A 16,550-nucleotide genomic window follows, 5' to 3' on the forward strand; every position below is an offset into this window, starting at 1 on the left:
CTAAGGGACTACCTTGGTGGTCCTGACATGCTAGACAGCACCATTCATTCGGGGGAGCGAGGCTGATGACCAGAGAACATCCTTTAAGGCACTATCATTGCCTGTTATATTGGTGACAAAGAAGAGGGGGTTACATAAAATGACCCATAGCACTTATAAATCAGGGGGTACGTGCTATTATCTTGGAGTTTTCTAGAGAGAACATTCTGCATTAGAAGAGTCTGTTGCAGGGAATCGAGTTTTTGCTTTTTAAACTATCAAATATTGCATTTCCAGCTATTCACATCCTGGTAAAATTCTTTGGAAAGCAAGTTAATATGAACTCTGATTATCTCTAAGGATTAAAAAAAAAAATACACACAGTCTTCTAATGAAAACTCAAAGGCATAGTGCTAAGTGTCTCCCCTGATCCATAGCCCTTTTTTGAAGCAGGTGCTACCTAAATAGAACCATCTAAGCATGATGTCAAACAAGGTCAAAGCTGTTCATATTAGGAACTGTGAGAAATGGCAGCTTTTCCAATGAGAAGTGGAAAGGAGAAAGAACCTTTCCACAAAAGAATAAAACAAAGTTAATTTTTCTGAGACAGCGAGATATCTAACACTTAGTGGAGCACTTGTCACGTGGTGCCCCTAACAGTGCCTGACAGCGTGCAAGATCTGTTCAACAAGCATGTTTGAACATCAGCCATGCTCTGGGCACAGTGCATGGTAGGGACTGCTAATCAGTGACCCGGTAAGAGTGTTGGCAAAAAAACTGTGGAAAGATTTTTAGGAGGCTTCACATTAGCAGACTGAATTTCTGACTTCTCTTTAAAAATCAGGACGTTTGTCAATTAAATACTTCTTTCTACATCCATTTCTTCAAGAAAAAATGGAAACATTAATTCTATCAGGAAGTATTAGAAACGAATTTTCCCCTTGGATGTTGCTACATTCTGAGAGTTTTTTTTTTTTTTCATTCTTCATTCTGCTTTAATACCAAACTCAAAAGCACTGTGTGATTTTAAAAGTTTTTTTAAGAGGAAGGTGTAATTTACATACAATAAAACACACCACTTTCAGTGTATAATTCTGTGAGTTTGGACAAACACACAGTGATGTAACCACTGCTACAATCAAGATAAAGAACAGTTAGTTCCATCACTCCCCAAAACTCCCTCCTGCCCTCTTGCAGTCAACCCCTTTCCCTTCTCCTGTCCCTGATAGCCACTGATCTCTTTTTCTGTCACTATAGTTCTACTCTTTTGAAAGTGTCAGACGAATGGACTCATATAATATGTAGCCCTTTGAATCTGTCTTTTTACACTTAGCATACATATTTGAGTTTCATCCATGTTGTCGTATGTATCAGTAGTTCATTTTTTTTGTTTGTTTGAGTAGGAGTCCAATGTACGGACAAATATACCACAGTTTGCTTATCCTGTCACCAGATGAAAGACATTTATATTGGTGATTATGAATAAAACATCCATAAACACCCATAAATAGGTATTTGTGTGAACATAAGTTTTCATTTCTCTTGGATAAATACTTATGAGGGAAATTGTTGAGTTATATGATGGTTTATGTTTAATCTTATAAAAAACTGTCAGTTTTCCAAAGAAGCTGTACCATTTTATGCTCTCATCAGCCATGTCTGATTTTGAACAGTACTACAGAACACAATCCAAAGGATGACTCTCCATTTTCTATGGAGTAAAATATCGCCAATTCTTATTACTCCATGTCTTCCTTTGGTCATTGAAAAACCTTTCTTCCCAGCCATATGTCACTGCTTCTACATGTATTCCCGGGGTAGTCTCTCAGGTCCTTGACCCCTGTCCGTGCCCGGTGCTTCTCCATGGGTGTTTTTGCTTATGCCATTTGACACCTGGGCTGTTCAGATTTTTATTATTAAAATCTTATGTAAACCCCATGATTGATATCTTTTCACCCTTCAGGAATCCCTTCTGCTCTCCAAAAAAAGGCAATTAAATGAAAGGTGTTGACAGAGGAGGCCAATAAAACAGGCAGGCACAAACCCCTTGCTCTCTGTGCCATTCAACCCAGATTCCCATGTGCCACGTGGCAGGAGAAAGCTAAGCAGGAGTCCAGAGCACTGCACAGGAGAGCAAGCAAAATCTCTACCATAGCAAGTCTCTTTTTCCTTATTTGAAAAAAAAGGTGAATACTCCCAAAATAACTAGAACTGACTGCATGGGATAAAGTGAATTCTCATTACTTGGGGCTGTCAGGGGAACAAAAGCTTTTCCACTTATGCTACTTTGGGCCAGTTTCTGATGCTACCCAAGACTTCTCTCTGCCTCCAAGTTTTTATATCTGGATGTGTACACATGCACATGTGACTCCGGCAGAGAAGACAAATCAAAAAAAGCAATTTCTTTTATAACAGGGCAAACATGCACTTCCTGAAAAAGTGATCATGTACATGGGATGGATTTTTTTTTCCCTTTCCTAAACAGCCTGGAGTCTGTTTCCTAAACAGCCTGGAATCTGCCTAGATGCAGGGAGGCATATCTCCCCAGACCCCCGAATGCTGAAGGCAGCCCACATGCAACGTGTCCTCTCTCCTTCCATTTCTGGAGAAGCTGATGCAATTCCAAGGCCCTGGGCTGGGCTAGGGCTCGGTTTTTGCGCCATAGTTTACAAATGTTCAAGGGTGGCTGCTTCTGCAGCGCCTGGTAATCCTAGAAATCTTGCTGCTTGCAGCTCAGGAATAATGAGTTTGCAGCCACAAAGTCGGAGTGCTATTATCTGAATGGGCCCTGCATACCAGTCGGAGTGCTATTATCTGAATGGGCCCTGCATGCCAGTCAGAGCGCTCACATGTCTCAGGCCGGACCCCGCTGACTTGATACGACTCTCCTCCAGGAGATGGTCTCGGTCCTGTATCTCGGCTCCATCTCATAATCAAGGATCTCAAGATTGAAATGAAAAAGGAAAGGAAGCCAACTCTGGCCGCCTTGCAAAGCGACTATCTCCACTCTTTCAATCCCACCCATACCTTAGATGTTCAAAAACTGCATCCTCAGCCCTCTTCTCTGTGGAAGACAATGGCTCGCTTGACAAGCCCCATCCAGAACCCTCCCCAGATCCTCCTCTGCAGTATCCCAGTTTAAAAAACGTTGTTTGGGCTTTTAGCAAAGTCTAAACATCGCCATCCACTCTCAGCCCCGCTGCTCGGAACGCCCTCCCCCACCCCCACCCCCGCCCCCGGGTTTGGAAATCAGCCCGGGACGAGAGCAGGGACGCTCGCCCGGGCCGGACTCACCCGGCCGGTGGAGAAGCGCCGGAGTGCCTGGCCACCCCGCCGCAGCATGCTGGAAAGGAGAGGGAGCCGCGGGAGCCGCAGGGGCGCAGGAGACAAGCGGGGGCCGCTCAGCCTGGGTGCGGCCTGCAGCCTACTAGCCGGGGGCAGAAGCGCTCGCAGCTCAGGGCCTCGGCGAGTCCCGGGACCCAGCTAATGGCTCCGCCCCCTCCAGCTGGCAGGGCTCCCGGGGCCAATCCCATGCGACTGGGCGGGGCGTACCGCAGTCTCCCGGGCAGCGCTGGTGCCCAGCCAGAGGGACAGCTCCCGGCGGCGGCCTCGGTTCCAGTCTTACTAGCTGTGGGATCTTCTACCGGCTACTCACACCCTCTGAGGTACGTAAGGGTCTGCCTTAAACATCAGTCCTTAACACAGCCCTGAGAAAGCAACAGGTATGTGCGTGGAGCCACGAAAGATAAGGGATGCGGGCACCTTCGGTACATAAGGATCCGGATCCCTATCTCGTAGTCTGACAAGAAGATTTAATGAGAGACTGTGTATAAAGAAACCTGGCACGTAGCTGCTCCCCAGTAGATGACAGATAGATAAATGATAAATATCCTTATTTCCCTTATCTGTCTGAAGAAACCCTCAAGACATGCTTTAGCTGAGCACTTGTCTCAAAAAGAACTAACTCCTCAGACTGGCATTCAAAGCCGTCTGCAGTTCGGCATTTACTTTTATTTCTCGCCAGTCTTTTGCACATGTAACTCTGCCAAATCATTGTATTTGCCTATTCCTTCCTGGACAACGCTTTCCAGCAAAGCTTACCACCTGCCACTTGTTAGCATCTAGGCATGAACAATTCCTTCTCTTCTTAAGAGTATAGCTCAAATGCTTCCTCCTGGAGACATTTTTCCTGATTCTTTCCTCCCTAACCTCTTTGTTTCCCCCAAAGTAATCTCTCACAACTCTGAACTGGGAAGGACTTTTGTCTATGCATCTCTTATGACACCTCAATCTGTTACTGGTATTTATGTATCTGTCATCTTCTCTACTAGAAGCTCTTTGCAGGCTGAGTCCGTGTGTTATTTATCAGGATTTACAGTATTGAGCACTAAGCAGAGCTTAGCATATACTTGTTGAAAGAGAGAAGAAATAAATGAATGTGTTTAAGAAGGTAAAAAGGAGAGAAAAAAAAAAAAACATCCTTAAGGCCTGGAAAGCTGCAGCAAACATCCAAGGTTTTGCTTTGGGAACTGCCTCTTGACAATTCAACCCATTTCCCTGCCTGCATTTTGTGACTTCTTGCTTCTATTCAACTTCAATTCAAATATTTATATTCATTTTACCTATTCTAAACTGGGGATGGTGGGCAAAGAGTGTGGTTTTTCCTGAGTGAAGATTCTACATTTATATATACTCCAACTCCTAACTTTACAAAATGAGTTTATAGTCACCCAAATACAATGAAATATTTATGATGTCAAAAATTTTATTCTTTAAGAACCAAAAGTGTAGTTCTCTTGCTAACTGGAGGTCAGGCCAGATGCAATTATAGAACTTGATAAGTTAAAAAAATTCCTGCCAATCTAGATTTCTATACCCAGTAAAAATGAAGATGAAATACAGTCAATTTTAGAAACTAAAACCTGAGAGAATTTGTTATCAGTAGATATAAAATAAAGGGAATATTAGAGTATCCTTTGAACAGCAGGAAAATTACCCACTTGGAAGCCCAGAAATGCAGGAAGGAATGAAGACCAACAAAAAAGGCAAATATGGGAGTAAGTAAACACTGATCATATGAACAATATAATAATAATGAAATCTTGTAGATATATGTATCAATAAGACACATATTTATAAATACATAAACATATACAAACAATAATAAAAATTGTCAGATAAGTTTGGAGGACTTGAAGGAATGGAATGTTCTTTGGGTAAAAAGAAAATAACCCCAGATGGAAGCTCAGAGATGAAAAAGTGAAAAGCAATAGAAAGGGTAAATATGAGGGAAAATTTATGTTAATATTGTCTAAAACAATTCTAATAATGTTTTATGGAGTTCAAATGTATATAATTAAAATACACGATAACAATAACATGATTTTTCAAAAACTAAATAAAACAAAAAATATATGATTTTCAGGGAGAAAAGGTGAAGTTAAAAGGTTCTAAGGTTGCAGCATTGTCTCGGAAATAATAAAAGTGCTCATTTACATTAGATTTTAATAAGTTAAAGATGCATATTACAATCTCTAGAACGGCCCCTAAAATAGTAGTAATACAATCAATGTATAACTACCAAGTTAATAGAATGTAAAACTATCAAAATAATAGAATGATAAAAAAAATCAATCCAAAAGAAGGCAAGAAAGAAGAGAAACAGGAAGATGGAAGAGGTGGGAAAAAAGTAGAAGGACATAAGTAAGATGTTAGATTTAAGCCAGTAATTGCAGTAAATGAAAACAGACTAAATGCTTTAATTAAAAGACAAAGATTATCAGGTTGCTTAAAAAACAAAACTCTGATGAGAGAGACTCCTAAAATATAAAGATTCAGAAAAAATGATTTTCTAAAAACCAAACACTAACCAAAAGAAAATGTTAGTTTGACAGAAAGATATAATTCTAAATTTGTATACACTTACTAACAAGACCTCAAATTTTAAAAAGCAAAACTTACAGAACTTCAAGGAAAAACAGACAAATCTGCAATCATACTTGAAGATTTTAACATACTTTTATAACTGACAGAAGCAGGCAAAATATTAGCAATGATACAGGATATTTAAATGAGATGATTAAGGCACTTGGCCCAATTAAAAATTTTAGTCACTAGTGACTAGCCAAGTCAAAGTGCCTAGTCTAGAGAAAGCTGAAGAAGCAAAGTTGAAAGCAAGTTACCCTCATTTGAGATGCAAGTTTAGGGGGCAGATTTCTTGAGGAACTAGTTACAAAAAGACGATTTAAAAAATCCTAGAGATTACAACATGGATAAAGCAAAAATGAAGATCAAGCAATTTTTTTACTGAGGTATAGTTGATGTACAATATTATATAAGTTTCATGTGTACAATATGGTGATTTACAATTTTTAAAGGTTATACTCCATTGATAGCTATTATAATATACTGGCTATATTCCCTGTGTTGTACAATACATCCTTGTAGCTTATTTATTTTACGCATAGTAGTTCATATCACTTACTCTATTTCTATCTTGCCCCTCCCCCATGAAGATGAAGCAACATCTATTGTAGCCTCTGGTAAGACAGACATGACTAGGGACCATATTCCCACTGGACAGGACCATTCCTTGTGGCTAGCAAACTGGCTGAGTAAAAGAGCTGAATTGTGAATGTTCTCATTTGTATTATTTCTTTAACATATTATTTCTCAGCTATTTATTTTCTTCCATACACTATGTCATTGGGATAGCTTTGCAGGTAGCAGTGGTATGTGCTGTTTCTTAAGGGATACAGTTTTACGATCTGAATGTGTATAATTTTTGGATTAAACAATGCACCAATGAAAAAGATACATTAGAGCAGCATAAAGTAATTTACTGAAAATAAATATACATACTTCCTATTTTCTAGCATAGGACAAGATCTAACAAGTAATAAGTAAATTTTATGATTTCAATGTTTTGGGTTTCCTCACTTAATTGTAAACTTTTAATATTTTTCTTATTTTGTATAACCTCTATTGTGTTACTTTCCTGTCTTTTTCTTTTTGGATTTTGTAAAATAGAAGTTTAAGACCTCAAGTTAGAAGACATCACATATTTCAAACAGATATGACAGATCTGTGTCTCTACAGTTGAACCTGATTTGCCTTCAACTTGTTTCATTTTTAAAAATAGAATTTTTCTTGGGCAGTATTTGCACATTCTGGTGTACCTGTATGTGTCCTTACTTAAGAGCAGCCCATTGTATCTCGTGTTTATCACTTTCATAGTGTTAGAATATCTTTTTTGGGTTTTTTGTTGTTGTTGTTGAAGATGTGAATGAAGTATGTACATGCATAGACTGCTGAATTCACTTTTGTGCCATTTTTGTAAATACAGTAATTTATATAACTTTTTGCAAATGTCTGAATCTATTTCACACATTAGATGATAGATACCAAGTTGAAACCCAAGAATTCCCACACAAAACTCTGTGTGTAGAGCTTTGTAGAGTAAGAGTGGTTTATAGTCTTGAGCTTCCAGAATACAACACTGAAATCTTTACTCAGTGTGCCATGGATAAATGTTTTCTTTTGTGATTGATATCCGTGACTTTCAGGGGCTTTGTGCAAATATGTTGCTCAGGGATCTATTTTGTCCTGGGTAGAACATTCATTCAGAATTTTATGCAACTGCAAGTCACATAATTTATAAAAATTTTAAACATAGAGAAATTTTACTTTCATAGTCAACTTTAGGAATTTAGAATAAAACTCTGTGAACTTTCATACTTTTCCCTTGTTTGGTTACTTATATGACTCAAATTGATGTGCAGACATTGTTGCTATTTGGAAACACAGATGTGTGTATTTATTTGGTTTTAATTTGCTCTGCTGAATATTTTATTATTTGTTTTTGGAATGGTGTTTTCTTTATAAATTCTCATTTTAATTTAACCCACTTGAACCTGTATTATTATTAATGTTTGATTATTGTTTAAGTGAAAATAATTATATGATGAAACAAATACTTGAGAGCACTGATCCAGGAATCTATAACAGGAAGAACTGAATTTTGGTAATAATTTCAATGATGAGTTAAGTGAATCAAGCTTGATACAACTAGACTATCTAATACAAATACTCTATGGAATATGTCCCTAGTAAATAATTAGGTCTTTTTACTTCTGCAAATGTCACTTTAATATTAATATTCATTTAATTTTTTCCTATAGTTGATCCAATTAAATATATGAATTTTAATAATGTTTGGGATACCTTTACAATGATGCATTATGACACTGAGCATCAGGGACCCGAAATAAATTATTTTTCAATTTTTCTTCTCCATCTTTTACTTGTAGAGAGCCTGCCAGCTTTTGGACCAGGCATTCCTTTTAGATTTTGTTTCCATTGGTATAACTACTTTCCTGTGACCCCAAATTGTAGTAATGATAATCTTGAACATGTCCACTGATGGACCTTCAACTGCAGAAAGCATGACTGACTGATGGCTTCAGTTGCTGTACTCTGAAACTAATCTTCACATCCACATTAAGTCCATGCCTCCCATGGGTTGCTCCCAGCCAATGACTGGGAGTGGCAGGGATACCTAGGCAGGGAAATGCAGATCACTGATGACAGAGTGACTCCCCATTGGCCTACTGGATTTTCTTGAATTTCACAGTAATCTAATACTCTTCCCTCGCCTACTTTCCTTCCCTCTCTCCTTCACAAAGGGTCAGACCTGAATTTCAGCCTGGCTCTTCCACCCTCCACTGGGTCCCTCCTTATTTTCCCCTACAGCTGTATCCCCTAAAAACATCTCTTGGATGTTTAATCTCATCTTGGCATCTGCTTCTCTGAGAACCAAATATATGTAATAAAAAGGATCAACAAAACCAACAATTTGTTCTTTGAAAAGACATAAAATGAATAAACTTTTGGTGAGATTGACTGAAAAAAAAGAGAGAGAAAGCAGAAATAACAAATATTAAGGACAGAAAAGTGAACATCAGTAAGGATCATACAGACATTAAAAACATAAAAAGAGACTTCCTTTTCAGTTATGATAGTCCTTTGAGAAGATCAACACTCGAATCCAGAACAGCTAGTACATCTGGATAAACTTTTCAGCATATCTGTCTGAAGGCATCAGAAAGCTACCTTGATGTAGCATGTCTTTGAGGAATAAGAAGCTCACTGAATTGAATCCAACATTTTGCATTCTGCTTTCCAATTTGAAATTCACAAATTCTTGGTTTGGGGAGAGAAGCTGAAAAGCGAGGCAGGGAGCAGAGGCCAACAAGCAGAGAAACTAGCAGATTTCGGCAATCTCATGGAAGCAGAGAGAACAACTGGAGTTTGAGCAGCCAGAACTTAAAAAGCCAAGACCTTGGCGATAAGGGGGTTACAGAAGTGCATGTAGCTCCCAAAACTGATTTTCAGTTTAACGTATTTGCTATTCTTAAGATGCGTAGGATTAAGGCCATAAAACCGAGCAGAAAATGGCCAAAAACCAAACCAAAAGCTAAGAAATTGGAGTTCAACATCTGCCAGGAAGAGGGGAGTCCAGAAAATATTGCATTCTCTCTCAGCTGATACTCTTGGAAGACATACCCCAACACAGAGTACAACTGGAAGGTAGAACAACTACTGTAAGACTGCAGCCTAGCCCCACATGAGTTCGGCCCTGACTGTAATGAACTAAATTGCTCTACTTTAGCTGACTGCCAGAAAATAAAGTCAGTCTTTTCTGGAGAAAGATAACAGCCAGAACCTCTGCAATTATTCATTCATTCATTCTGCATTCAATCAAAAATTGCCAGGGACATCAAGAAATATGACCCAAAGAAATAAATAGTGTCATTTGAGAACTGCTGGAGTAGAAAAGACCACCACCACTTTCATATTCGTACCAGTAATCTCTGGGCAATAAATAAACAACATATTGCTCCATCATGTCTGCTCCCACCAAACTGTGTCAAATTTAAGGACAACTGTTCAATAAATAATCTTTGAGCACCTGCCATGTTCTAGGCACTGTGGCAGGTGCTGGGCTAAAGAGATGACGAGGCAGATGATTCACTTCCCTCATGTTGCTGATAGTCCAGCAGGGAATGGCAAATAAGCAGTGTGATCAGTGCTATAAGAGATGAAACAGAGTTTTATGGAAACACAAAGTAGGAGGACCTAACTCAGTGCTAGTGAGTGTGCTGATCAACTTTGCACCCCAGTACCCAGCACAGTTCTTGACACATGGAATAACATGTTTATGGAATACAGAAATAAATGAATTTAGTGACTGACTAGAGGCTGAGGAACAGTCAGAAAGGAATGACTAGTTCAGTTGCATGTCATAAGGGAGGATTTCACAAAAGATTTAACTCCCTGCTGACCCCAAACCCCCAACCCAAAAGGTAAGTTTTGAAGGGGAAGGATTTACCAAAAGATAAAAGTGGAAACATCAGAGGCACAAGAAACAGCAAATAAAAGTCATGAAGGAGAGAATTAGCACAGCAAGATCAGAAAATGCTTTAATGGTATCTGGAATAATGACTTTTAAACCTTTATTTAGACGCTAAAGATATTCTTTGAAGGAAATATAATGAAGAAGCCCCAAACATTAAAAAAACAAAAGGCAGGGGTATGGGGGATGCTCTGAGTGAAGTAGAGCCCTTAATCCCCTTCACTGAGCTCATTCTGTTAGCCAGTGGCTACAAAGAGCATTCACTGGAGTCAGGGGGAGTAGGCAAACATGGAGAGGTGGGACGGAGTCTCGTAGGGCCTGTATACCATGCTAAGTAGGTGACAGAAAGCACCAAATCTTTTTCTTCCACTCGTTGAATACTGTAAAATACCAAAATGTATAAAGAACAAAAACATCAAATCACCAATCCCACAATCCAAGGATAACTACTCAATATTTTGGTTTTTCTCCTCACTGAAGCTGAGTTAGGGAGTGCAGGGAGGTAATTACACTGCATTTTAGGAAACTGCTTTTGTTAGCAGTATGGAAGGTGGAGTGACACCAGAAGCTGTTAAGGAGAAACTGCAATAGGCCAAACAAGTACTCCCTGTTACAGTGGGAAGAAAAAAAGGGATCGATTTGAAAGACACTGTTAAAGTCAACTAAACCTTGTGCCTGATAAGAACAAGAAGATGGAGAGAGAAAGATAAATAGAAGGCATGTTCACTGTATCTCGACTGGGCTTCTGTGGGAAATGAAACCATTTGCCAAGACATGGATGGCATTACAGGGTGAGAAGCAGGTGCTGGAGTGGAAGATGATGAGTTCACTTGTAGACAAGCTGAATTTGATAAGATGCCTGTGGGAAGTTCCTGTGGAGATGTCTAGCTGACTACAGAAAAATCATGAGGGATACACCTAAAGATCTTTGTGAATCTCAAAGTTTGGTGATTAGAGCAATGTTTTGCTCAGACTTCTGGGGTTCTCCAAATCATATTTCTGCCAAGAGAATTTCTTGTGTAAAGAAATTACCCTTTAAACTGATTCCCTTTCAACTTTCCCTCCAAGTTTTGTCTCTCTTTTGATGATCTTTGTTTTTATGAGAGAAAACAATTCATTGCACAGTTTCCTTAAGAACCTGTATTAGATGACTAAAACCTTAGAAGCTCTTTTATCCTGGAGCCTAAACATAAGAAGCATCTAAATGATGAAACTGTTCTAAAAGGAACTTTGATACAGTGCACCTTAAAAAAGAATCCTACTATAATAATCAAATAATTATTTGCTCTAGTACCTGACAAATAGTACCAGTGTGATCTACTTGACCGCAAATGACCAAGTGGCTAGTTAATGTAATGACCATGTATTGCTTTTGCCGCCTGCCATCTAAGTCCACATCTTGGGATAACAGTACCCTAATTTTCATCTAAGGATCTGCTTCTCCTCCTTTCTGAGGCCATGTGGTTCCTATGAAGTTACCTTTCCCACTGAACTCCCTAGGATCCAAGGGTAGAGCACATGATCTACACTATGCCAATCAGTGCATCCCTCCCACCTCCTTAGTTACAATGATTGGTTCAAAAGTGTGTGCAGTATCCCAGTAAGGCTAAGCAAGGCCAGCAATACTTAATTCTGGGACTTCTGTTTGAGCTATCAGTCAAGCATACTCCTTTTCTCTCTTTTACTAGATTTGATATTGTGATAATATGAGGCTGAAGTTGCCAAGGGCTAGCATATGCAACCCAAAGAATGTAGCAAAAACTGTGGAAGAGATAGAAAAGAAACAGTGAAAAGCCAAGACCTGACATCATTTGAATCCTAGAGCCAGGTTCACCTGAAGGCCAGTCCCACCACTACATGTTTCAAAATGAACATACAACAAAATTGACTTTATTTTTGGTGTACAGTTCTGTAGGTTTTAACGTATGTATAGATTTGTATGAGGAACACTACAATCAGGATACAGAACAGGTCCATTCCCTAAACACATCCCCTTCAAAATCCTTGCCCTATCCCTTTGTAGTCATGTCTACCAACCACCCTTGACCCTGATAACCACTGATAAGTTCTCTATCACTGTAGTTTTATCTTTTCAAGAATGTCAAATAAATAGACTCATATAGTACGTGACTGATTTTCTTCATTCAGCACAATGACCTTGAGATGCTAACATTTAGAAACTTCCCAGGAATTTTGAGATTCTTTTGTTATTGATTTTAATATAATTCCACTATGGTCAGAGAACATAACTGTAACATTTCAATCCATTTAAATGTATTGAGACTTGTTTTATGACCTATCTTGCTTCTATACTTGAAAAAATGTCCATTTTGCTGTTTTGGGGTGGGAATATTTTATAAATATCAATTAAGTCAAGCTGATTGAGGGTATTGTTCAAATGTATATTGCCTACTTATATCAAATACTGAGAGAGAAGTGTTAAAATTTCCAACTATAATCATAATTTTATCTATTTCTTCTTTCTAATTATGAGATTTTAATTAATTAAACTTTATTGCTGGTTATCAAAAAAGAAGCCAGTTTACCAACATTCTGGATTCTGTTAATGTTCTTAAGAAAATGATTGGGGTTTTGATTTAAAAAGAAAGAAATTTGCTTGGACTCAAACCTCATAGAGTGCCGTAGCTTATATTTTGTACTTAGTTCTTCATTTAAACAAGGATTTGGCCAATGTTTTTGCTCAGATTATGGGGTTCACCCTCTTTGCTGTTCCCTTGATGATCAGTTTTTCCTGTTTAAATTTCAAGCTGCTCTGCCAGCCCAGTCTCTGTTCTCTGCTATTTATAACTCACAGGGCTTCAGCTTTTGCTCCCCGAGATGCACATCTGTTGGGGAATATATGTAGCCAGAGGGCAGCAAACACACTTCTCACCCAGTGCCATTGTTTCTCAAGGACTCCTGACTGCTATTTCAGCAGGCCCTGGGCATGTAGTTCAGAGGTCAGCCATGGATTCGGGCCAAGTTTACATGCGGATTTTGGATCTCATTTCTTCTGTGGGTCCCTTGCTTTGGGATTCCTCCCCCAGGTTTCCAGGTTCTCTTCCAACAACCCTTAACTTAGTTTGCTACCATCTTGAGCCAGTAAGACTGCTGTGTTTCACTTCTGGGGACGGACACTGTCAGGTAAAAAGCCACAAATTCATAAATATTACCAGTTGCTGGGTAAATTCTCCTGTGGTTTCTGCTTAAATTTATTCTCTTTCAGATCTTTAAAATGTTATCTTTATTATATTTTGTTTTATTTTCTTTGTTATTAGCTGCAAGCGGGTTTAATGAGTGCTTTAGGTGCCTCTAGTATCTCTGTCAATTACTTCTACATTACATTACATTAAATTTTAATGATAAAATTTTTCTAAGAAAGTTATATTTTTAAAATTAGGTTATTTCAACCCGTTCTGTAGACCAAAACTTATATAGAAAACATATATAAGTATATATACTTTTGCTCATTGTGCTCTTTCAGAGTTAAAAAGGGTTGACAAACTTTTTCTTAAAGGACCAGATAGTAGATATTTTAAGTTTGTGGGCCATATGGTCACTTTTGCAACCATTCAGCTTTGCCACTGTATTGTGAGGCAGCTAGAGGCAAAAATGCAAATAAATGGACATGACTGTGTTCCAAAAACACTTTATTTACAAAAGTAGATGGCAGATCTGCTGACTATTCTTTGCCAATCCCTAAGTTAAAGTATCTTATTTCTCCTACCAGATAACTGGGCTCTTTGAAAGGTGTTAGTCACGTGGTGTATCAAACAGAGAAGGTTCTGATTCCACACTGGTGGAAGAAATGAACAATTTTAAAAAGCCACTTTTTAAAATGAGTTTTTTTTTTTCACACTTACAGATTGCTTAACCAGCAGTGCCACCTACTGACAAACTAAGAGGAAATAATTTTTGTATAAAATGAATATTATAAAGCAATTTAAAAAATGATAATTATTGGTTTATTCTTTGAAAAAATATGTATATTTATCACCTGTGTACCAAGCACTGTACTTGACATTGAACTGTATCAAAGAGACATGGTTTGGATGTTTATAGAGTTTATAATCTAATGGAAGAGACAGCAAGTAACCCCCAAATAATTAAATGATCAAAACTTTTGATAAGAGCTACAAAGGAAAGAAATATATAGTGGATGTTAATAATAGGGGTACCTATTTGAGCTTGTGTAGTCAGGGATGTTCTCACTAAGGAAGTGACATTTAATCTGATCTATAAAAGATAATTGGAAGACAGCCAGTAGGGATAGAACTTTCCAGGCAAAAAGAGGGCACAGTGCGAGTGCAGGCCTTCATGTGGAAAAAAGCTCCATTTGTTGGAGGAACTGAAAGATCAATCTGGCTAGATCATAATGAGCAAAAAAGAAAGGCCTAAGATGATGCTGGTGAGGTAGACAGGTTTTTCCAACAGATGCTGTATTTTATTGTAAGCACAACTGGAAGCCACTGACAGTTTTTTAAACAAAGAACTAGGATACTTGGATTGTGTTTTAAAAATTACGCTCTGAATTGGTTTTGTCAGTATGTTTTATTTTAGCCATTCTAATAAGTGTTTAGTAGTTTTAATGCATATTTTCCTAATGGTTAAGGATGTTGAAAATCTTTTCATGTGCTTATTTTCATCTATATATCCTTCCTGTTGATGTGACTGTTCAAGTCTTTTGGCCATTTTTCCAACAGAGTTTTTATTTTGTAACTGTCGAGTTATGAGAGTTCTTTATATGTGCTGGATACAAGTCCTCTGTCAGATGTGAGAACTGCAAATATGTTCTCCCAGTCTGTAGTTTCTCTTATTCTTTTAACAGTGTATTTCACAGAACAAAAAGTTTTGATTTTGATGAAATTCAGTTTATCATTTTTTTCTTTTATGGCCCATGCATTTGGTGTCATGTGAAAAAACTCTTTACCTAACCCCTCATGAAGCTATTTCTCCTGTTTTCTGTTAAAAGTTTCATAGTTTTCTGTTTTATATTTAGATCTATTTTTGATTTTCAGTTAATTTTTATATAAGGTGTGAGGTTAAGGTCAAAATTCTTTTTTTGAATATCTAAGTCCAATTGTTCCAATGTTATCTATCTTTTCTCCATTGAATTATCTTTACACCTTTACCAAAAATCAATTGGTCATATTGGTGTGGTTCTACTTCAGGATTCTATATTATGCATTGATCTATGTGTCCTTCACCCATAGCACACTGTCCTGATTTCTGTAACTTCATAATAAAGTTCATAGTAAGTCTTAAAATCAAGTAGTGTGATTACTTTGACTTTATTCTTATCAAAATTCTTATTCTCATTCCTTTGTCTTTTCATATAAATTTTGGTATCAGCTTGTCAATATTGACAAAAGATACTATTTAGATTTTGACTGAAATTGCATTAAACATATAAATTAATTTGGGGATAAAATTAAAAAATAAAAGTCAAGCTCGGACTACTAAGACAAGAATTAGCTGAAGAGAGAAAAGAATGGAAGCAGGAAAGTAAGCAACAATATTTACTAAAAGCAAAAATAGAAAAACCTTCAGGGTTTCTGGCTTTGACTGCCTAGCTTATATCAGAACAACTTCCTGCTGAGAACAACTAGAAAAGATGGTAAAATATATTTTTTAAATCTTCTTTTTTGGAGACTTTTAAATTATGGTAAAAAACCATGTAATATAAAATTTACCCTCCTAACCATTTTAAGTGTACGGTTTAACAGTATTAACTATACTCATGTCATTGTGTATCAGATCTCTAGAAGTTTTCCATCTTGCAAAGCTGAAACTCTACATTCCATTGCACAATTCCCCCTTTCCCCTCACCTCAGACCCTGGAAACCACCATTCTGCTTTCTTTTCCATGGTTTTGACTTCTCCGGATATCTCATGTAAGTGGAATCATATAGTATTTGTCCTTTTGTTATTGGCTTATTTCACTCAGCATAATGTCCTCAAGGTTCATCTAATGTTGTAGCATGTGGCAGAATTTCTTTCTTGTTAAAAGCTGAATAATACTCATTGTATACATATATTTTCCTTTATCTACTTACCTGTAGATAGACATTTGGGCTGCTTCATCTCTTGGCTACTGCGAACAATGCTGCACTGAACATGGGTGTGCAAGTATCTCTTCAAAATCCTGCTTTCAATT

At 37.8% G+C, this 16,550-nt stretch overlaps 1 protein-coding gene across 2 annotated transcripts in view; it reads right to left on the reverse strand.

Annotated features, from left to right (window-relative positions):
* ALDH1L2 (aldehyde dehydrogenase 1 family member L2) overlaps positions 1–3,449 on the reverse strand; it is a 70,023-nt gene extending 66,574 nt beyond the window's left edge. For both annotated transcript variants that reach the window (XR_010383196.1, XM_031462875.2), the window contains exon 1: positions 3,274–3,449. Coding sequence is in view for 1 of the 2 variants with exons in the window: in XM_031462875.2 (XP_031318735.1) it covers positions 3,274–3,321 (48 nt within the window). In the remaining variant the exon portion in view is untranslated. The remainder of the gene's footprint in view (positions 1–3,273) is intronic.
* Between the last annotated feature and the right edge of the window lie 13,101 nt (positions 3,450–16,550).

This window comes from Camelus dromedarius, chromosome 11 (genome assembly GCF_036321535.1).
Source record: "Camelus dromedarius isolate mCamDro1 chromosome 11, mCamDro1.pat, whole genome shotgun sequence".
Classification (NCBI taxonomy): Eukaryota; Metazoa; Chordata; class Mammalia; order Artiodactyla; family Camelidae; genus Camelus; species Camelus dromedarius.